The 23,842-nt window shown below is 39.4% G+C and overlaps 1 protein-coding gene across 1 annotated transcript in view; it reads right to left on the minus strand.

Moving 5' to 3' along the window:
* The window catches only part of reck (reversion-inducing-cysteine-rich protein with kazal motifs), a 247,542-nt gene that overhangs the window by 131,434 nt on the left and 92,266 nt on the right, over positions 1–23,842 (minus strand). Inside the window, exons 3-6 of the mRNA XM_028804063.2 lie at positions 6,649–6,723; positions 5,347–5,383; positions 1,487–1,572; positions 1,333–1,380 (exon numbers count right to left, since the gene is read on the minus strand). Of these exons, the coding sequence (XP_028659896.1) occupies positions 1,333–1,380; positions 1,487–1,572; positions 5,347–5,383; positions 6,649–6,723 (246 nt within the window). The remainder of the gene's footprint in view (positions 1–1,332; positions 1,381–1,486; positions 1,573–5,346; positions 5,384–6,648; positions 6,724–23,842) is intronic.

Here is a 23,842-nt window from a genome sequence, read left to right on the forward strand (position 1 = left end):
ATAGGGTGCTACATTTTATGACACATAATGGTTAAAAAATTTTCTTTTGATTGGATGTTTGAGACCTTTTTTCTTTCTAACTGTTTGTCAGCTCTTATCAGCTCTTTGATCAAGAGGTTATACATCACAATTATCAAAAATATTAATGTAGCAGTAATACTTTGAAGTATGAAAGTTCCTGTACTCACACTGCAGTATACACACTGCAATATAAAATTATATTAGGATAAACATATTCTTTTAATGAATTTGTAAAAGTATAAAGTTCTTAGCTTTCAAAGTAAAACTCAAAATGTTCAGTTATTAACAAAGAAAAAGTCAAGCTCAATACAATCAAACCACAATCATGCACTGACTTACAGGTCCATTTGCGATTGGCCATTTGTTTGTATGTCAGATTAGCTGTGTGTTGGTCACAAAGTGTACAGGTCAATGCAACTGAAGCTCTACTGTGGGTGATCAATATGCATATGTACTTTAACTGGTAGTACAGAGTAGGCACAAACTGATATTCGCATCTTGGCAGCTGCATGTCACGTCCATGTAACGCAGTGTTTCTCAACGGTGGATCGCGGATTGACACTGTTGGTTTGCCAAAGTGCTTGATGGCACAGCGCAATATGTTTTCCTCTTTCAAGGTAAGCTTGTTTCACCAAGGGGAACCCCCGATCATGCTCGTTTTGCTGATAGGACAGTTTGCAATTAGTGCTAATGGCTCGTCAAATGAATTTAAAAAGTAAAAACTTGAGTGTGGGACAATAAAAATTGAGAAACACTGGTGTAAGGAGGGCTGTGCAGGCCGAATATATAAGAATTAGCCATTTGGAGCAGCGCCGATTAGAAACAAACCTTAAAGTGCCCTCTCAGGAGTAATAATGAAAGATTAATTACTGTGACTTGTTTTAGCAATTTCTAGTACATTATTACCCAACTATCCTCTTATGGCCCTTGTCTATAAACAAGAATCTCCTCAATTCAGTCGGCCATAAATCGGCACATGACTGCATTATTTAATGTTGTAAAATAACACGCATCTCTTGTACAGATCTGACGGTCGTAAAATTCATTGTCCTCTACACTTGGATGAAAACAGGCCACAGATCAAATGCCCAAGCTCACCTTCACAAACATTATGAGAAATGCAATGCTTCCCTCTTTAGTCCACACTCTGACGCAAGAAGATGGGAAACATACCATGGTGTCAGAGACTGGTGACATGTTACATGTCAGTTGGACATGCAAGTACAAATTTCACTGTGCTCTGATCACATGACTATACTACTACTACTACTACTACTACTACTACTACGTACATAATTAAAAAATACATACCTCATATTCCTTTCTACATATTTTTGAAATGTCGCTCTTAGATGATGCCTACAGAGAATAAAGACACATATTCTTGATGTTGAAAAAACTCAGGTAAATTTAAAGAGCTACAGTCTCTGGATGTGTTCTTAAGCAGCTTTTAAGGAATACTTACGGATTTGCACTCGCGCCGACATTCAACCAGAATAGCAAGTTCACAGCACCCAAGGCCTACCCAGCCATCCGATTTTTTTGATGCCCCTATGAATTAAACCAATCACTGTCATTGCTGTTAATTTCCTAGAGTGGAGTTTTTTCACTTTTCAAGTTTTGTTCTTAAGTAGAATTTCCCACATCTGACCACTCAAACAGAAGACAGGTAGAACTGAGATTAAACAAACTATTAATTTTTTTTGCAAACATGTTTTTATTCATTTTAAAGAAAAAACAGAACAAGCAAATGAAAAATGAAAAGTCAAAAACAGCCTTAAAGAAGAAGTCATCAACCCACTGGTGTCCCACCATTCACAGAAGGCAAAGAGACATAAACAAATCCTGTAGCTACAAAATAAAATGTCACTTATAACAAAAATATTATAATTAACTAACTACAGACAGGTAATACAATACACTTGAATATATTTGATATCTCTGAATATACCTGTACCATCAGTGTTCCTCCTACGCCTTTCCTAAATATCCTTAGAAGTCTTAGCCTCTCTTGCCTCGCACTTCCTTTCTCAATCATGGCCCTGCAAAGATTGCTTGTCAGACTGTCATTTCATGGCACCCTGCTCACCTCCCCTCCTCTTTTGGACTACCAACAGTAGACGGGTTCCAATTATCCACTGTGAAAACAGCAGTCGTGTAATTGGGAATATTTCATGTGTTTGAAGGAGAGCCGGGTTGCGCCTCATTTCCATTTAGCAACCTAACATTTGTTGGTAAGTTATAGGAATTGTTGTCACTGTAATTCTCCATTTAATTCTTATAATCAGGAATTGAACTTTGAATCCCTAAACTATCCTCATCCCTACTACTAAGCAACCAAAGCCAATCTGATAAATCAGACTGCATGGAGGGACTGGACATACACACAGGGACAGTAGCATTTTATTATACAGTGCAAGATAGCCAAATCCAATTTTACTGGCTTGAATCCTCTCTGCCCCCTTTTGTTCAGTCTGACCTAACTTTTAACATTCATCAGTTACAGTTCAAAGTTTGAAGCTATTACCCAATGAATCAATAATCAGGTACTACACTGATATCTCTGACTCACATATAAAGTTAATACAATACCTAGACCCCCAGGGTGTTAACACAAGAATCCCTGAAGCCTATGAAAAAACTCGTAATCCTGGCCCACCTTAAATTCCTTTTCACCTCTCCATCAGCGTCTTTTGTTTTGTAAATGTGTTGATCAGCACAAGCAGCAAGCACCCTTGCTGTCCCATCCCCCCACCCATCACCGCAGTCAACTCAGGCAAAAAGTTCTCAGAGCTCAAGTCTCGTTTATCTGGGTGTGAGGTGCCTGGAGTTGTATAGAGTAAATAAAATACCGTTATTTGGAACACATGCATTTCATATGTGTTCCGTGTCTGTAGGATGACAGGAAATGCGAGAAATGCAAGAAATGTTGGACATATACCTAAAACAAACTTTTTTCATGTTATAGTACTAACAACAACATTTTAACATGACGTGTATAATGTGTGAAGACTGGAGTCCAAATATCAAATAAACACTTTCACAAAAGGTGCACGTGTAACAAAACAAGTGTGCTTTTATTAAAAAATATAACTGAAGAAAAAGAAATTGGGTTAGAGTACGACGCTGACATGACCGCTTGGGTGGTGCAGAGATAAGAGCTGCTGACTCATAATCATGGGTTTGAGTCCGGCCACTAACCAGAATTACCGTTTTGAGAAGTGAGCTGCTCTTATTGTTACTATTATACAATAAAAACATACATTTGATTTGAGTCTGTAACAGCCGGTGTTAATTTATTGCACTTGTAAAGATTAGCGTTTTTTTTTTCTTTTCAGTTTTATTCTCTCAGTCACGTTCACGCTCCCCCTGATCTGACACTGCCATTGTCAAATAAAGACATGCTATAACAGAGGTGAACTCAGATGAGGATGAGGGTTCTAAATTGAAGAAAGAGAACAGAAGCCCTACCCGCAAGAATTGTCCACTCACACATAAGAACAGCACAGCTGCACCAGGTGTAAAGGCGAAAGATGGCACCGTTCGGATGCAGCAAGAGGTTGGGTGTCGTCCTGCCAGTGGATATTATTGGTCAATCTGATACTCATGTCCATCAACGAAACAGCAGGGCATGCAGAGCTCGCCAAGGTATTATGCAAAGTTCTGTTTGTGATTATGTTTTGTGATGGTCTTCATATGAAAAACAATTATATGTTACTTATATAAAAGCCACTTCAAATGTTATTTACCTTGATTTATTTACTTATCTTGCTACAGCGTAAAGTCACAAGTACACTGCAGAGCTTCCTGTGTTTGATCGACATGGGCACGGGTTGTAGACACGGAAGACACATGAAATGCATGTGTTCCAAATAATGATATATTATTTACCCTATACAACTCCAGGCACCTCACCCCAAGATAAACAGATTTGAGCAACTTTTTGCTTGAGTCAACTGCGGCTGTGGGGGTTATGGGACAGCAGGCTGCTTGATGTTTGTGCTGATTGACAACATTTACAAAACAAAAGATGGAGAGGTGCGAAGGAATTTAAGGTGGCCTGGGATTACTAGTTTTCTCGTAGGCTTCAGGGATTCTAGTGTTAAACAGATAAGTAAGTATTCATTATGAGAAAAAGTTACAGAAAATATTGATTTGCTAAAAGCTGAAAATAAGAGAGCCCAGAAACAGATACAGTAGCGAAAGAAAGATGAATGGATCTTGAAAAGTCAGATATCGAATAATTCTTAATTAAAACTACAAAGCTTTGCACTGTTGTATGTGAGCCTGTAATCCACTCCTAGAGTCTGATTTATAAAACTGTGTGTATCTGAGTGTGAAAATATGTGTGTCAATTTATAAAACCATTTCTATGCCATTTACCTACATCTTGTAAATGTACGCATGAGAATATGCCTCAACCCTTACCCAGTTGCCAAACTGAAACAACTGTATATGAACTATGCTAATCAGCCTCAAACAGATGCAATCACAATGCTGCAGACCTTCATTGGCTAGAAGAGCCGCCTCCCACCTGACACATCCAGCCATTGCTAGTTGCATTTGAGGAGTCTTACGGTATGCTCCACACTGTACTGAAGTATCTCTTCTCTGTGCTCTGTGAGTCGGGGAAAGGCATAAAACAAAAGTTTCTCAGCCAGTAGCCTCTATGTGTTATTTTATGTGTGAGTCATCATTTAGCTGGTTTGGCTGCATTAATCTACTTGATCAAGGGTGTTGTCATTTCCCAGTTTCTCCAAAATGTTGCATATATAGTAGATGGGTCAGAGCTGCCATAAATATACACAAGTTTTCCCGTCAAATTTTATCTTGTAAATGCAAAGCTGTGTATGCAGTTTTCAAGCCTTTTTGTGTGCAAACAAATTTTATAAATCTGACCATTGGACCCCACCAGTCCAACAACATCCAAGTGAAAGGGCTATAAAATAAAGTGCATCTGACTCATTGCTTTATGTGTCTTCTTGGTCTGCCCTCTGTGTCATGCAGTGTTTTCTATGTGACCATACTGAACATTTTCCATTACCTTTCACTTCTTGATGTCTGCTTTTGCTAAATTCTAATGTAAGTTAAAACCTTGTAACGGACTTGGCCCCATTAAGGGAGGATTCTTGACTTGCATCCATGACTCTAAGAATAACCAGGTTTGATGATTGAAAGATTAAAGCGCAAGTAAGAATTCCTGCTGTCCTTACGATAAATGACAAATAAAATCAAGTAGAACTTGATTTACCCTCTTTAAAATGTACGTTAATAACCAGTAATAACAAAACAGAACTTGCCACTTGTAACAAATGTTGTACTCACCTGGAAGAGATGAATTGATGCAAACCCAAAGCTCCCCCTGCAGGAAGATTACAAAATGTTTCAACAGCATAACAGTATAAAAATAATCTTTGATGATATGAAGACAGCAGCAAAAAATAGCTCACTTTAAATCTTTTTTTTCTAATCTGTTAAATTTGTTCACTTATTATTTGAGGAAAGATAATAGCAAGCAATTAGTCATTTTGCTATTAATAGCAGAGAGGCATCCATTATAAATGTACAGTATTCATAAACACACGCTCTCTGTAACCAAGAAAACATAACACTTGTACCCAGATGCAGGGGTCAGATTAAAATGGGTACACTAGGGCACTCTGATCAGTCAGAGTCACTAGTTATTGAAGCAGACCAGGCATCATGCTCACTATGCAAAAGGTGATTAACAGTGAATGGTTGCCTAATGGTGACTTTCGTAAGCTTGCACTAGTGCTTCATCACAACAAAAACATTTGTCAGTTTTTTGGATCAAACAAGTCAGTTTAATAGGGATCAAAATGTTTTTCCGTGAAATATGTTTTCATTTTTTCACCAAGGGTTATTGAGTGTACTGTAGATTAGTGGACAAAAATGGCAAATTTATCCATTTAAAATTAAATTAATGGCACAGTAAAGTGTACAGAAAGTGAAAGGATATGAATGGTTTCTCTATCTATACCACTTAACAAAACTATTAAAAATATTTACAAGTATTAGACATTTTATATATTTTCATTGTCATAGTATGGAATTTTAATGAATTTAAAAGCAATGTTTTTCCATTAATTAACACAAATGACTATAATAACACATGTCGTACTTATGATTAATTTGAAGGGGTATGTACAATTTTTACATTCATGATGATACTATTCTATTTTTTTGTTAATCAGTGGTAAAAATGGGACACATGTACAGCCAGTATTGTTCAGATGAGTTTTTCATCTGAAAGGTCTAAAAAATAAGTACGCCTGTTACCACCTACAATGAAAAACATCTGGCATTTATTAAGACCAATGATTTACTCTTTTAATTCACAAGAACATTATTTAAATAAAAATAGGTTCAAAAATAAATGGGTGCATAGAAAGTCTGCAGCCTAGGGGCAGGTCCACACTAGGAATGGCTCAAAGGGATTTGACAGTCTCATTATAAATAGACAATGGCTAAACATTTTAAAAATAATGGTTGTCAAATATGAGATAAAAAAGAAAAAAATTAAAAATGATTTAACATGACTCTATTTTCCTATCAGGGTAAGTGCAATTGCTGATAAAATTCATGCAAGTCCATTTGTCTTCTTACCATTGACTCTGGACAATAGCTGGGCAGTCGCTGTAATAAGTGCTTCAGCCGTGACTCACTCTTTGTGGCAGCAAGCTATAAAAGACAAAACAAAATTATAAATATACTAGGGGGCTCTGCCCCCTGCTCGCTTCACTCGCCAACCCCTGTGTTTGCTTAATCAGATATACAATTTTAAAGCTTTTTTTTTTCTTTGGAATCGTTGCTTTAACTGTTCCGGGACCACAGATTCTCATAGCGTATGGTCCATTATTGTGTAAATCCATGTTTTTTGCATTGAATGATGCGAAGGCAAAAAGACTTTGTTTTCCGCTCTTTGCCTTTTATTTTTGACCTCACTTTGTCCTGCTATTTTTTTCAATCACGTCTGGTTCTGATGATTAATTCCCTTTTGTTTGCACTAATGCGATCTTTACTATCTTTTGCTTTGATACTGTAGCGACTGACGTAATAAAGTGTCACAAACGTTCTACTTGAACAATCGCCAACTTCGTAACCCCAAACACAACTTTCTAGCACCCTCTCCAACCCCTCCTCCCCCGGGACTTTCACCCCCTTACCACATCAATCAATACCCCACTATCAGTCTTCTGTGCTGTACTCCGCTCTCCCTCAATCGGACATAACAGTCACTTAAAACAAAAAAGGCTTCAACTTGGCTTGGACGCTACAATACTTTCGAATTTTACTGCTTTTACTTTAAAGCTTCATTAAAAACAACATTTGGAATTACCTTTTCTTCCATATCACATTGTATTTTGATTGCGTCTTTGGAGACACATTGTGACAACGCAACGTATAACTGCCCGTGAGTGAATATTGTTTCTGTTTCTCTAATAAATAATCTGACTTTTTCTAATGTTTGTTCCTGTGATTTGTTAATTGTCATAGAAAAAGCTGTTCTCATGGTAAACTGTAAACATTTTAATACGAATGGCATATCACGATCTCCTTTTGTGTTTGTTGTTATTCGCAGAATATATACATTACCTTTCTTGTCGCCTGTTAAAATTTACATCGCTTCTCCGTGATCATAAATATACACCTGACCGAATTGTGTGTTCTTTGAAATGAAACATCATTGCTTTGACTGGTGCGGGAGCACAGATTCTCATAGCATATGTTCCTTTATTGTGTAAATCCACATTTTATGCATTGAATGATCCGAAGGCAAGCACACTTTTTTTTCCACTCTTTTCCTTTTACTTCTGACCTCGATTTGTCCTGCTATTTTTTCAATCACTCCTGGTTCTGATGATTAATTACCTTTTTTTTGCGCTAATGCGATCTCTATCATCTTTTTTTGATCCTGTAGCGACTGATGTAATAAAGTGTCACAAAAGTTCTGCTTGAACATTCGCCATCTTCGTAACCCCAAACACAACTTTCTAGCACCCGCCCCCCCTTACTGCATCAATCAGTACCCTGCTATCAGTCTTACGTGCTTTATTCCGCCCTCCATCAATCGGACCTAACAGTGACTTAAAAGGTTTCAACTTGGCTGGGACGCTACAATACTTTCGAAATTTACTGCTTTCATATTCTGTACCTTTCTCTGCATGTGTATCGCGCCATCGTTGGTTTGAGCCTTTCAAATTCCACTGCTTTCATAACCTCTTATCTGCCTTTTTCTCTCTCCAACGCTTCTGAGTCTCTTTTCTCCGCGCTGCTCTTTCTTTTTTGCTGAGAGGACAGGATCTGTGTGTGCTACTGCTGGCTGTGCTCTTATTTGATAAGAAGGGCGTGTCTTGCAAGAATCTCATGTTCCACGTCCCCACGAGATGGCCCTGGGACAATCTCTTGGCACTAAGTTTCGTGTTTATGGTCCCTGCGAGGCGCTTCGTGGCCAGTCTTTTTTGTCTCACGGGTCTTTTAAATGTCTTCCGAGAACTTCCGAGAAGATCACGTATCGTCGCCCTGTAAATTTCCTTTCCAGGATTTTTTTTTATATATAGAGAGATATAATGTATGTATATACTGTATATATATAATATATACAGTGGAACCTCAGTTTGCGAGGAACTTGGTTTACGAGTGTTTTGCAAGACGAGCAAAAATGTTTAATAAATTTTGACTTGATAAATGAGTGAGGTCTTGCAGTATGAGTAGTATGTATACTCTTTGTCTGCTGAGCGTCATGTGATCACAACTGAGCTGATGGTTGTTCTCTCTCTCGCTGCGGGATTGTGGGCAATCGTCTCCTATTCTTCGTCTGAGTCGGCGTGCCTCACTCATAGTAAACATCCGTACGAGTGTATACTGTTTACTACAGCATTAGCATTGTGACTGTGTGTGCGCGCGCGCTTGTGTGTGTATGTGTGTGTGCACGTGCGCACTCATGTGTGTGTGTGTGTGTGCTGTGACATGCGAGTCCCCGTCTTGCACACTAAAACACAAAGCTGAGTCTCAGTACTTTAGCAACACCAGCTTTATTCAGCTTGAAACAGACACAACAGTCAAGCAGGGCCCTGCGCATTTATAATGTTCCTTGTATCACCCATCAACGGCAGGCGCTTATAGCATGTCTGCGATCTTTTCGGATTTGCTTTTATGGCGAACTGCTACAGCGCTGGGAGACTGCGATTGCTTTGGGACGCTCTTCTGCGTGTCGTCCTGTTGGGTGGAATCCCACAAGAGTTTAGAAACTCACTCATACCAGCCATGATTCTTTTCAAAGGTAAAGTGCAGGTTAATTTGTTTTATGTATTTTTACTTAATATTTTGTATTAATCATTTTTATATGAATAGTTTTGGGTTGTGGAACAAATCATCTGAGTTTCCATGATTTCTTATGGGGAAATTCACTTTGATATACGAGTGCTTTGGACTACGAGCATGTTTCCAGAACGAATTATGCTCGCAAACCGAGGTTCCACTGTATATATATGCATATATACATACACATACATACATACATACATACACACACACAAGGGATGTTGAAGAAGTTTCAGGACTTTTTTTTTTTAACTCTATTTATTAAGAATTTCAAAGACAACTGACATCACTTTTCTACATAGTCACCTTCCTTTGTGATGCAATTTTCCTAGACAGATACCAACTTTTTAAAGCACAATTACTACTCCCGCCTTCACCATTTCCAACGATAATGTAAAGGCATGGAAACTTTTTGAACGTCCCTCATATATATATATATATATATATATATATATGTATATATATATATATATATATATATATATATATATATATTGCTCAAAAAAATTAAAGGAACACTTTTTAATCAGAGTATAGCATCAAGTCCATGAAACTTCTGGGCTATTGATCTGGTCAGTTAAGTAGCAGAGGGGGTTGTTAATCAGTTTCAGCTGCTTTGGTGTTAATGCTTTTGGTTGCACTAGACGGGCAACAATGAGATGACCCCCAAATCAGGAATGGTTTAACAGGTGGAGGCCACTGACATTTTTCACTTCTCATCTTTTCTGACTGTTTTCACTAGTTGTGCATTTGGCTACGGTCAGTGTCACAACTGGTAGCATGAGGTGATACTTGGACCCTACAGAGGTTGCACAGGTAGTGCAACTTCTCCGGGATGGCACATAAATGAGTGCCATTGCCAGAAGGTTTGCTGTCTCTCCCATCACAGTCTCAAGGGCATGGAAGATTCCAGAAGAGAGGCAGTTACTCTGGGAGAGCTGGACAGGGCCGTAGAAAGTCCCTAACCCATCCGCAGGACTGGTATCTGCTCCTTTGGGCAAGGAGGAACAGGATGAGCACTCCCAGATACCTACAAAATGATCTCCATCAGGCCACTGGTGTGAATGTCTCTGACCAAACAATCAGAAACAGACTTCATGAGGGTGACCTGAAGGCTTGATGTCCTCTAATGGGCCCTGTGCTCACTGCCCAGCACCATGGAGCTCGATTGGCATTTGCCATAGAATACCAGAATTGGCAGGTCCACCACTGGTGCCCTGTGCTTTTCACAGATGACAGCAGGTTCACCCTGAGCACATGTGACAGACGTGAAAAGGTCTGGAGAAGCCATGGAGAACGTTATGCTGCCTGTAACATCGTTCAGCATGACCGGTTTGGTGGTGGGTCAGTGATGGTCTGGGGGGGCATATCCATGGAGGGACGCACAGACCTCTACAGGCTAGACAACGGCACCTTGACTGCCATTAGGTATTGGGATGAAATCCTTGGACCCATTGTCAGACCCTATGCTGGTGCAGTGGGTCCTGGATTCCTCCTGGTACACAACAATGCAGGCAGTTCCTGGAGGATGAAGGAATTGATACCATTGACTGGCCCCCACCCTCGCCTGACCTAAATCCAATAGAACACCTCTGGGACATTATGCTTTGGTCCATCCGATGCCTCCAGGTTGCACCTCAGACTGTCGAGGAGCTCAGTGATGCCCTGGTCCAGATCTGGGAGAAGATTCCCTAGGACACCATCCGTCGTCTCATTAGGAGCATGCCCAGATGTTGTCAGACATGCATACAACCATGTGGGGGCCATACAAACTACTGAGTATGATTTTGAGCTGCTGCAATTAAATTTTGGCAAAACGGACTAGCCTGCTGCATCATTTTTTCACTTTGATTTTCAAGGTGTCTTTGAATTCAGCCCTCTGTAGGTTGATAATTTTCATTTCCATCAAACGATGTGGCGTCCTGTCGTTCCTAACACATTACTCAGTCCATATCAGTATAGATATCCAGCATGATTTTTTTCCCATTGAGATCTGATGTGTTTTCAAAGTGTTCCTTTAATTTTTTGACCAGTTTATATATTTATATACATACACACACATAATACAATTATATATAAAAGACAGGACTGCACACATCTGTTAAAAAGATGTGAAGTGCAGATTACAAAAAGAAGGTAGCTGATCTGACCAGCAAGGAAAGCATCTGTGGAAAGGCATGCCTTTCAACTTAGTCACTTTAAAGTTATATTTTCACAGTAATTAGTGCTGCGGGCCCACAGATTTACCATCCTGGTTTCAAATCCTAGCCTGCACGGAGAAGACACATTTTGCCAGTGTATACATTGGCCTTCCCCCTACATCCCAAAGAATGTGGGTTGGGATAGGTGAATCTGAATTGGCCTTAAACAAGCAAATATGCTTTGAAATGATAGACTGACAACATTTTTCAAGGTTTGTTCGCTCTTTTCACTCAGAGCTGCCAGAACAAGCTTTCTGTAACCCTAACCTGGATAAGCAGTTTAAAAAAAAATGGAGGAATGGATGGAGGGACATTACATATACAGTATTTACTATTATTTGTAGTGTTGCAGTGGTAGCATTGCTGCCTCACAACAAGGAGACCAGGGTTTTTACCCTGGGTGCTTCCCTGTATGGAGCTTGCAAGTTCTCTTCATGTCTGGTGCTCTGTTTTCCTCCCACAGTCCAAAAAGTCATGTGCGTTTTTTTTCGATTGGCGATGCTAAATTGGGCTGTGTGTGTGTGTTTTCACGCCGTGATGGGGCTGGGGACCTATCCATGGATTGTTCCTGCCTTATGCCTGATGCATGGATGGATGTACCCAGTACATTAAGTAAGTTTCTTACTTGCAAGTCTCCCCATAGACTAATGACAGAAGTACAATAATGTACACCAAACACTAAATACACATAATTTGTGCACATAATTTTATTCATAAATAGTATAAAATTCAGCATATATAATTTGACTTATATTCAATAGGGGCAGCATGGTGGCGCTGCTGCCTTGCAGTTAGGAGACCTGGGTTCGCTTCCCGGGTCCTCCCTCCGTGGAGTTTGCATGTTCTCCCCGTGTCTGCGTGGGTTTCCTCCGGGTACTCCGGTTTCCTCCCACAGTCCAAAGACATGCAGGTTAGGTGCATTGCCAATTCTAAATTTGCCCTAGTGTGTGCTTGGTGTGTGCGCGCCCTGCGGTGGGTTGGCACCCTGCCCAGGGCTTTGTTTCCTGCTTTGCGCCCTGTGTTGGCTGGGATTGGCTCCAGCAGACCCCCATGACCCTGTAGTTAGGATATAGCGGGTTGGAAAATGTATGGATGGATGGATTATATTCAACAGTTTCATTATCATATCATTTAATTATTTTTAAACGGAAAGTCACAAAGATACTAGAAGATACTTCAGTACTAATTTGAGAATGCAGTACCTTGTCTGTGAAGTACAAATGGATGATGATACCTCAGCTCAACAATGTTTTATAACCTAAGCAGACACACACTCAGAAGCTCTCAGTCATGGGCTCTGTTTGTCTTCTTGATGGTAATCTTGCCAATCTGTTATCACAAAGCCCATAAATTTTGTCTTTCATAAGCATTACATACAATATAGGTTAGGTTAGGTTAGGTTTCTTTATTTAGTCATGTTTACACAGGAAAACATGAAATTTGCCTTCTCAGTTGCATCTAATAACAAGTAACAGACAGAATGAAATAAAACATACAAATAGAAATAAGAAAGGTTAAGGTAAGGCAGTTAGATAAAACATATCTATACTAAAAAAAAAAAAGAAGGGTCTGTATTATATTTTAACAATTTAAGGCTAGTATTGTAGATTTTTTACAGAAACTTTAGCATATAATGCTTTTTTGATGAGGGTGGGGTCAGACTGTACCCTTTGTTACTTTTAACTTCAGTTGTAGATGGCATATAGTTTTTTAATTTATTATATGTACATCTAAGGAGGTAGTACTTTAAAATACTTTCCTGGACAAGTCACCAGACCATTACTGGGCAAACCCACACATGCAGACGGGAAGAAGAAAGTGCAGTCTCCATATAGACAATGACCAGATGTGGTATTTGAACATAGCATGCTTGATCTAAGAGTCAGCAGCACTATTTTGCTCCAGTCATACAATTAAAGCTATAATCCAAAATGCTGTTTGTGTGAAAGTGAAGGGGATAAGGTAATAATTAAAGACATCAGATATAGCTGACCCTTTCATAAATTGTCAGAGGAACAGAAGCAATACCCATTATTAACAGTAAGTGCTGTCGTCTTATTTGGCAAGCTGAATTAACATTTAGTGATATCTCAAAATTAATTTCAGATATTACAAAACACAGTTCACCTTTAAAGATTTTAACATTAACATTTTAAGGCATCTACAATAAATTCTTAAGTACTGTATCTCAAATACATTTTCAGATATCTCTAAATAACTTCATGTGCATTTCAAGATACCCAAACACATTTTGACACTTCTCAGACTGACCTTCCCTGCATTTTAAGAGATCTGAAATTCATTTTGAGATATGTCGCTATCATTTCCTATAAAATTCCAGCCTATTTTAAGATATCTTTATTTGAATTTAAGATATTTCAAAATGAACAGGAAGCTATTTTGAGATATTTGGAAACATATTTGAGATATCATAAATTGTATTGTAAACGTCTAAAATATGCCATTCAGATATCCTGAAATAGGTTCATGTCTTTTAAAGATGTTTTCCATGTATTTGAGATATTTTAGACATCTGAAATGGAGTAGAGACACATTTTAAGATATCACAAAATGAGATTATCAAAAATAAAAGAGATATCAAAGATGTGTTTTAGAGATTTAAATTATGAGCCAATATAAAGATATTTGAAAAATAACATCTGCATTACTTTTCCAGATACATTAAAATAACATCCAGACCATTTCTGTGATATCTAAAATTAATTTCAAGACCTCTTAAAACAGACAATTTTGAGATACCATGAATTGAGTTTCAGATATCACAAAATGCTTACATACTTATTTTAAGTGATCTCAAAATTGATCTGAGATATCCCAAAATATATAGATTTAATATATAGATCTTTAATATACCTTAAAATATATTTGAGATGTCTTTGAGATACATTAAAGCTATCTTGAAATTGATGTGCTTTCAAATATCTATAATTCATTTTATGATGTCTGTAAATGTTAATTTAGCTTGCCATGGTCTAACATTTCCAGCCTAGTCAGTGTCTGTTAAGAGTTCTCAAGTTCTCTCTTGGTTTTCCTTCTCCAACTCATAAACATAAGGTTACCTGGCAATGCTATAAAGGGGGGGGGGGGAGTTGCTATGTATGTTGAGTGCCCCCCCTATGATAGATTAGTGCCCTGCCTAGGATTAGTTTCTATACTGGTTCTGTACTTTGACTGCAAGGTCATGCTCTTAATCCCTGAGACCCTGAAATGGAAAAAGTAATTTCAAAAAATGGAAATGTTTGACAAATAATAAATTAAACATCTGTCAAATGAGTAAGAGATTTAATCAGAGTCCGTAAAGTCTGCGATACACTAATTCAGCACAATCCTAATGGCTGGTTTCACATGGCTGACTCGAACAATTACAAAATGTACATTATTGACAGAAGACAGAAGAACGTTCAAAGAACTGCATGTAGAATCTGAAAGACTTGTCTGTCCGCACTGCAGGGTCCCCATCTTAAAGAGGCAAATTATATACAACACTTGCCTATATGTGATTAACTAGCTAAGGTCGTTCAGTCAAAGGGCAAGGGTACAAGTCATTGGGTGACTTGCAGATTAGCTGTAGGTTTGGGAGTCTGTCATTACGATAGCTGAGCCTCCATGAATAATACACAAAATGTACTCTGTTCTTCCTGAAGCTGTTACTGCAATGTGAGTGTGACAGACATAAGGCAAGAGGACTTCTAAGCAGTGCTCTGAAATGGAATGGTTAAGACACTCCTTACATACACAGGTTGGAAAGCTTTTTCTTTTACAGTGATACCTTGACTTACGAGTGTCCCAACTAATGAGTTTTTTGAGATACGAGCAGTCTCTTGGCCGATTTTTTGCTTTGAGTTGAGAGCTAAAATTTGGGTTACGAGCCAGCTTCAGATACCCCACCCCACCGCTAGTTCATGCAGCTCGCCACAGTGAACGCCGCAACATCCCGTGTCTCACTCATTCACTTTAAGCAGTTAGCTCGCAGTGGAAGCTTCAGTGTTGTGCTCGCATTTGTGCTTGCAGTTATTTTGCAAAACTTCGTTTTTCCAACTATGGGTCCGAAGAAAGTGAGTGTGAAGGACAGTGTAGAGAAGAAGAAGCGGATGATGTGCATTGAATTAAAGGAAGAAATTATAGAAAAACATGAGCAAGGTGTGCGTGTAGTCGATTTGGCGAAGCAGTACAAGTGTAGCACTTCTACAATCTGCACCATACTGAAGCAGAAGGAGTCGATAAAGGCTATAACGCCAGCCAAGGGCATTAAAATCATTTCTAAACAGCGGACATCTATCCATGAAAATATGGAGAAGCTGCTGATTGTGTGGTTGATGGAGAAGCAGCTCGCAGGAGATACCGTGACGGAGGCTATCATCTGCGAGAAGGCACAAGCGATTTACGCTGATTTGCAGCAGCAGACCTCAGGCACTTTGACAGACTTGGCATCGGGCGAGCCGTTTAAAGCCAGTCGGGGCTGGTTCGAGAATTTTAAAAAGAGGACTGGCATTCACTCCGTTGTCGGGCATGGTGAGGCAGAGAACGCGGATATGAAGGCAGCTGAGGATTACCTCAAAACTTTTACAGGAATAATAGCGACCGAAGGATACATCCCCCAGCAAGCCTGGACATGGATGAAGGTGACATCAATGAGCTCATCAAGGAGCACTCTGAGGAACTGACAACGGAGGAGCTAAAGGAGCTACAGACGCAGCAACACACGGAGGTTTTGCAGGAAATAAGTGACGCGGAGGAGACGGAGGAAGTTATCTCTACAAGTGAGATAAAGGAAATGTTGGGAATGTGGGAGAAACTTTCAGACTTTATTCAAAAGAAACACGCAGAAAAAGTTTCAACTGGGCGCGCGACGGCACTATTTAATGACACTTGCATGACGCATTTTAGAAACATTCTGAAAGGGAGGATGAAACAGACCTCATTGGACAGGTTTTTTTCGAAAACCCCTGCAGATGAAAGTGAGGAAGGTGTGGCAAAAAGGGCAAAAATCAGTGAATAACATTCAGTTATTCAGTTCAGCCTTTCTCCACCACCTCCTTCAGCATCTTCAACTCATCTGATCTCCAAGGTAAATGCTGTACATTATACTGTACTGTACTTAATAAAGCCAGTTTATTGTATTACATTCTATTGTATTGTGTTTTTATATAATATTCGTTATTTATAAGTACATTTTTCTTATTTAAAAACATGTAACAAAAAAATTGTAGTGTTTTTTGGGGGTCCGGAACGGATTAATGGCATTTCAATTCATTCAATGGGGAAAATTGATTTGAGATAAGAGCATTTTGATTTACGAGCTCGGTCACGGAACGAATTAAACTCGTATCTCAAGGTATCACTGTACTTTAAAATGCTTTACGCCAAGGTAACATAGTGGGATGAGTGTTCACTTCTTAGTATAGTCTCTGTTTCAAATATGGGACATGATGTGTTGAGATGACATTCTCCACGCAGGCCATGGATACCCCATGAAGTTTATTCTTTAAACTTTGTATTTTGTGTTTGTGCGTGCTGTGAATGGACTTGTATGTCAACTGGCTGCGTTTTCCATTTATTCCCAATGCTGTTTCCATGTGATGAGAACTGCTAACCTATTGAAAGCACAATGAAAAGAACTGACTGGGCTGCAATCCCAACTGGGATGGATGGTTCCTTACATAGGTGGAAGACCTTTATAATTGAGAGGTGGACAACGCCCCAGACCTCCCCCACCATGGCAGCATGATAAGTGGCACCATCCCTATGGTGGATCTAAACAGGGCTGCATGGGAGTTGTAGTCCTGATGGGAGGGGGGGGCCTGCTGGGTTACTTAGGAGCCACCAGGTTGGGACCACGCTGAGTACATGCTATCCGGGTGCAGTTTTGTGTAGTCAGGGGTATTCCTGGGTCTGACATAATGGAAAGTGTTTAGCTTCACCCAAGCAAGTTGGAGTTGGGAGAGGAGGAGGATGACAATGCTTACCTGGGAGGTTTGGAGGAGAGAAGAAAGAAAGAAAGAAAGAAAGAAAGAAAGAAAGAAAGAAAGAAAGAAAGAAAGAAAGAAAGAAAGAAAGAAAGAAAGAAAGAAAGAAAGAAAGAAAGAAAAAGAAAGAATTGGAAAATTTGTTATTTAAGAAGAAGCATCTGAGAAGGTATTTGTTTTAAATAAACATTTTAATGAACACATGATGTGTGTCTGTATGGTTGCGTCTAGGATTTGGGGCTCGGAGATGATGCAGAAACATGAAACAACAAAATAATATACAGTAGAACAACTTATGATACACAAACTACTAAATAGAAAAACAAAAATGAAATAAACATACGGCCTTCTAAATTACATATAAATGCATAAATAAAGAATGATTGAAGTGTGTATCTGTCTTTGAACCACTGTGTCTGTATGTGATTCAGTATGTGTTCTAGCACTACTTAGAAAAAACTATGATTTGAGTACACATAACTTAAAAAAAATAATATGATTATAAGTATCCACGTGGCACATGTTGTGAGTCATGGCAGATGTGTGCACTGTGTATTTAAGGGTATACTGACAGATCTGCCGATATAGGCACACTGCATACTTTTGTAGACATTAGTTACAAGTCATGGCAGAATATAAACATTAAAGATACAAAACTGTAGAGATTAAAGTACCGAAGCTACAGAAATTCAGTGAATTTGAGGTGGACCTGTGCAAAGTGCTCAAACTTCAGCAACGACGGCTGCTGCAAGTAGACAAGCAAACAGGAAACATATCCTGACCTAAAGAAAACAGTACTAATAATGTGTGATAACATTTCTTACTTTTAGTTTTATGGCTGGGTGGGAGAGGGTGGAAGTGGTTGGGTTCGCTTACTCTGTATGCTTTGTCCCTTTATTGATATTCATTCATTCATTTTCCAACACGCTGAATCCGAACACAGGGTCACGGGGGTCTGCTGGAGCCAATCCCAGCCAACACAGGGCACAAGGCAGGAACCAATCCCGGGCAGGGTGCCAACCCACCGCAGGACACACACAAACACACCCACACATCAAGCACACACTAGGGCCAATTTAGAATCGCCAATCCACCTAACCAGCATGTCTTTGGACTGTGGGAGGAAACCAGAGCGCCCGGAGGAAACCCACGCAGACACGGGGAGAACATGCAAACTCCACGCAGGGAGGACCCGGGAAGCGAACCCAGGTCCCCAGATCTCCCAACTGCGAGGCAGCAGCGCTACCCACTGCGCCACCGTGCCGCCCCCCTTTATTGATATGTCCTGTCAATTTGTCTTTACTTAATAAAAAGTTGATCACAAAAAACAAACCTTTGCTACTATAACATAGATGTATTTGGTAAGTTTTAAGGCCTTTGTTTTCACGTTTGGGGCCCAGCCCCTTCATCTCACTTTTAAAATGCCAAGAACATGCTAGATTTTTTTTTTTTAATTTATAAACTCTACTTCACTTTAGAACACAAGTTCATGTGGTAAATTAATATATACCCCGATTGTGAAGAAATAACTTCGACCTGAAAATTACCAAACTTACTCTGTAATATGCACAGCATATGTGCCACTCTATTATAATTATTATTAATTTTAAAATCTAAAACCATACATCACTATTCTTCTCAAATGACTTTCAAATCAAAACAAATTTGTTTCTATTACATAAGGCAGAACAGGTGGAGGAGGAAAGTGTCAAACTTGGCATAACTGTGCAAAGTGCATGATGTTACACAAGAATATGAATAACTAGACGATCACAGCTTCTTTCTGTCTACAGAAGAGTTGGTGTGATTATCCCTGGACTTATCAGGAGCAGATGCTGAATGCTTAAAATGCTGTGGACTTCCCAAAAATGAATTTGGGTTCTGATCTCAGATGATATGAAGAATTTATTCCCTACTAGCATTGCCAGCAGCTCTGCCAAAATCCAGCTGCCTTCAAAGATGATTATTTTTTGCCCTGAATGCTTCATTAAATGTTTTTTTTTTCACTTATTTATTACCTTGTTCTGCATCTTAATTGATGGCTCAAGTATTTTGCTCTGGACTGCTGAATTTTCATTTAATTACGCAACCTCTCCAAGCAAAAACCTCTTAGTTGTAAACAAAAACAGCTGTACAATACTTCATACTCTATTAATAAAAAATAATGTGAGTTTCACCTTTTCATCTCTTTTAGGAGGAAGCAAAAGGAAGGTTGAAGTGAATGTAAGTATTCAAAAATGCACCGAAATGTTTACTTAGATGGTACAAACAACAGCTGTTACTGCACAGTAAATGTAAAAAAGAAATGCAAATATCAGAGAGTCTTTTCATATTTTCAGATTAAAACACAAAATTGTTTACATACACTTTACATAAGCAGATTCAACTTGCTTGAAAATAAAAAACCTGAGGAAATCAAAATATTGTTTATCTAATTACGAATTATCCCACTCTGGTGGTTCAGGGCCTTCAGGCACCGGGTTGAAGCAGACCCAGTGAGGATGCCATTTCAGGGCCCACTCCTACACTCGCCTGCACTGTCACCAATGAATCTGTATCTGTGTGAGGAACATCAGACTACATTGAGAAAAGCACAAGAAAATACAAAGAGAAAAATGTGCCGGCATTAGGCTGGGGTTCAAACCCAGAAACCCTGAGCTGTGAGGCAGCAGTGCTACCCAAATATTGTTAAAAGATTTTGAAAAAGACATAAAAGTCCATAATGCTACTGTTTTTGTGCTTAAAACAACAGGATGGTTTGCTTATGATTCATTTAATCAACCACAAAAACCAAAAGATTTTATGGTTCTAACTCAAAAAATAAACCAATTCCAGACAGGGCAGCTTCAGCTTCAGTAGATGACACTCTTTAGATAAAAGGCACACCCATGGCCTGTTGTGCCGATGTAATACTGACGCATGACTTAAATGCCATTTCCATGAATATCTGGGGACGAGAATCACTAATGCAACAAAAAGCTTCTTGAATGCATTTAGAAAAAAATGCTGCTCTACAGTCAGTATGCCTTCTGGTATTTGTAAGGATCGATGTGGGCTTTCTTTGATCCTGCACTTATGTGAACAATGTTATCTAAATTATCATTTACCTTTCTTTGCTGAGGAGACAAGGAAGTAAAACCAGAATAAAAGTAGGCTTTATGTAGAATAAGTGGCTGAAGTGGAAAAAAGAAGAAGCAGTACTCAGGTTGTTTCTACTTTGTCATGGTAGCCAAAAACAAATGGATACAAGTTCTGCTTGTGGACGGGACAGGGTTTGGAGCCCAGGATGCATGCAGTTAAGGCATGAGGACTGGTGGGGAGTGTCCCCTGAATTCATTCCTCAGGTGACACCTACCGATTAACAGGTGTGTCACTATAGTAATGAGAGATTGTGAGAAGTGCCAGTAATGTATATAGTGAGTGCCAGGTGGATGCCAACACATACTGCCAATATACGTGGTAAAATGCCTGGTACTCCAAACAGCTAAATCTATGTCAATGCCAGAGAGTACTGGCCCATTTCAGCTACTGTATAGAATACATTAGTAAAGCTCTAGGAAATGACATCAACAAAATGACATCATTTTGGTCAGATTTAATTAAGTGCCAGTTAGAAAAAACACTTCACTATGAGCTTATTTACAGTATTATACATTACAGAAGTAATGCAGTGGAGATTGATTAGAACTGCCGCATTCTAACTCTAGTATCCTGAGTACGCACCTCAAATTTTTACTGTCATTGCGAAGTTTGTATTTTTTCTCTGCATCCATGTAAGTTTTCCCAGGTGTTGATATAGATAGATATATTTTCAAGAGAGATGGACACATTTTTAGCAATGAAACGCATTGCATTTATCATTCCAAAAGATGCTGCATCACAAACATTAACAATACTTTTACAAATTCCATACCAAATGGTATTGTAACAGAGACATATGCATAGCTTTTGTCATTCCAACAGATGGCACATCACAGACATGTGTTACAAATTCTATAGCAAACAGTATAACAGACATAGGCGGCACGGTGGCGCAGTGGTAGTGCTGCTGCCTCACAGTTAGGAGACCCGGGTTCGCTTCCCGGGTCCTCCCTGCGTGGAGTTTGCATGTTCTCCCCATGTCTGCGTGGGTTTCCTCCAGGCGCTCCGGTTTCCTCCCACAGTCCAAAGACATGCAGGTTAGGTGAACTGGTGACTCTAAATTGGCCCTAGTGTGTGCTTGGTGTGTTTGTGTGTGTCCTGCGGTGGGTTGGCACCCTGCCCGGGATTGGTTCCTGCCTTGTGCCCTGTGTTGGCTGGGATTGGCTCCAGCAGACCCCCGTGACCCTGTATTCGGATTCAGTGGGTTGGAAAATGGATGGATGGATGGATAACAGACATATGCATTGCATTTGTCATTCCAAACACACTGCACATCACAAACATTTGTAGCAATGCAATTAATTATTACAAATATATTAACAATGAGCCATCTGTAGGAATGACAAAAGATCAATGCATTTTATTACTCTATGCAGTTCAAAATACGTTCCAATAGATATTGCACTGCAAATGTTAATGCTGAAGCCTACGTTGATTACTTTGATTTCAACCCATCTTAGACAGGTAGCACAGCTAGTCTCAGACAATAAACCAAAAAATAAATAAATAGTGATGCTAGCATGGTACAGTACAGAAAGAAATAATAAATTGTGTTTAATTGATTGCAAATGGGACACTGATCAGTAGGGATATGACAGACAGACAGTCGGTCAGTCAGTCAGTCAGTCAGTCAGTCAGTCAGTCAGTCAGTCAGTCAGTCAGACAGACAGACAGACAGACAGACAGACAGACAGACAGACAGACAGACAGATAGATAGATAGATAGATAGATAGATAGATAGATAGATAGATAGATAGATAGATAGATACTTTACTAAAAAAGCAATACACCTAATTAGAGATCCTAAAAAAGATAAATAAATAACACATATATGTAACATTCTTAAATTAGGTATACATTATTCTTTTATCTCTAGCAGTAGACTGCTGTACCGTGTTAGCCATAGATTGATACAGGACAAAGTAGGGTGAAATAACACCTTTTATTGGCTAACTAAACAGATTACAAATGCAAGCTTTCGAGGCAGCTAAGGCACCGTCATCAGGCAAAGTGTAACAAAGAAACTGAATAATGCTCTAGCTTATACAGTATTGTGACAGCAAAGTGATTTTTTTCTTTCACCTTAACAACCATTTTGTTCAAATGTTAGCAAAATGAATAAACCTTAGATGAATTAACCCTGAAACAAGAAAACAATGAAACTAATAAAATGTGCATACAGTATGTGTTGTGGCAGACAGCCAGAGCCCTTGTCTGGCCGGGACACCTCTTCTATATATTGTCTGATGGAACCAGTATGAACAAAACAGTACCTCCCCCAGGACGCTAGACGGGAGCCCCCCTGGAAGGCAGAGGTGCCTCGGATTCCCACAGGGCTCCATGGGAGATGGAGTTCTCTACAACCCTGTTGGGATCCGGGGGTGCCACCAGGGGGTGCTGCAGTTGCTCCTGAGCATGTGTGGGAGGCTCTTCCGCCATAGCCGGAAGTGCAGCCGGAAATAGGTCGTCAAACACATGGAGCACTTCCGGGTGGGCTATAAAAGGAGCCAGCAGCCACCACTCCAGGAGCCAGAGTCGGGTAGTAGTGGATGAACCTTCCCAGAGAGGAGTGGTGGAGAAAAGAGGAAGAGAAGAAATATTTTGGGGATTGTGCTTATGCTTATTGGAACTGTGTTGTGCCTGTGGGGAATGGGGAAGGCGTTGACCACAGGCGAAGAAAAGAAAAATAAAACATTTGTTTTATCACTGTGCCTCCTGCATCTGTCTGTGTCGGGTTGAGCGCTGGTATAGCGCCTTTTGTCACACTGTATATTTTTAAGAGAGACTTCTGGGTGTCAGTACAGGCCCTACACAGTTACTTTAAAGAGAGTGAACATCCACATTAAGTAACTACTTTCACTGTGTTGACAGGGTTCAGGACATTGGAGACAAATCATTAAGCCAGTAACAGGCAAAAAACTAGGGAACTCTATAAAGTGTCAGCATTAAGTCATCTAAACATCTAAAAGGACTGCACCGAAGGATTAAGACAGCCACAATGACCACTGACACAAAATGCTCTTATATACTATAAACTTAACATTTATAAAATAAAAATAGACATATTAAGTCAAAAGGTAAGAACAAGGTAAGGAAATTAAACCAAGGCTTAAACCACACTAGAATGGATGAATCTGAAAATGCAG

The sequence above is a fragment of the Erpetoichthys calabaricus genome, chromosome 6 (assembly GCF_900747795.2).
Source record: "Erpetoichthys calabaricus chromosome 6, fErpCal1.3, whole genome shotgun sequence".
In the NCBI taxonomy this organism is placed as follows: domain Eukaryota; kingdom Metazoa; phylum Chordata; class Cladistia; order Polypteriformes; family Polypteridae; genus Erpetoichthys; species Erpetoichthys calabaricus.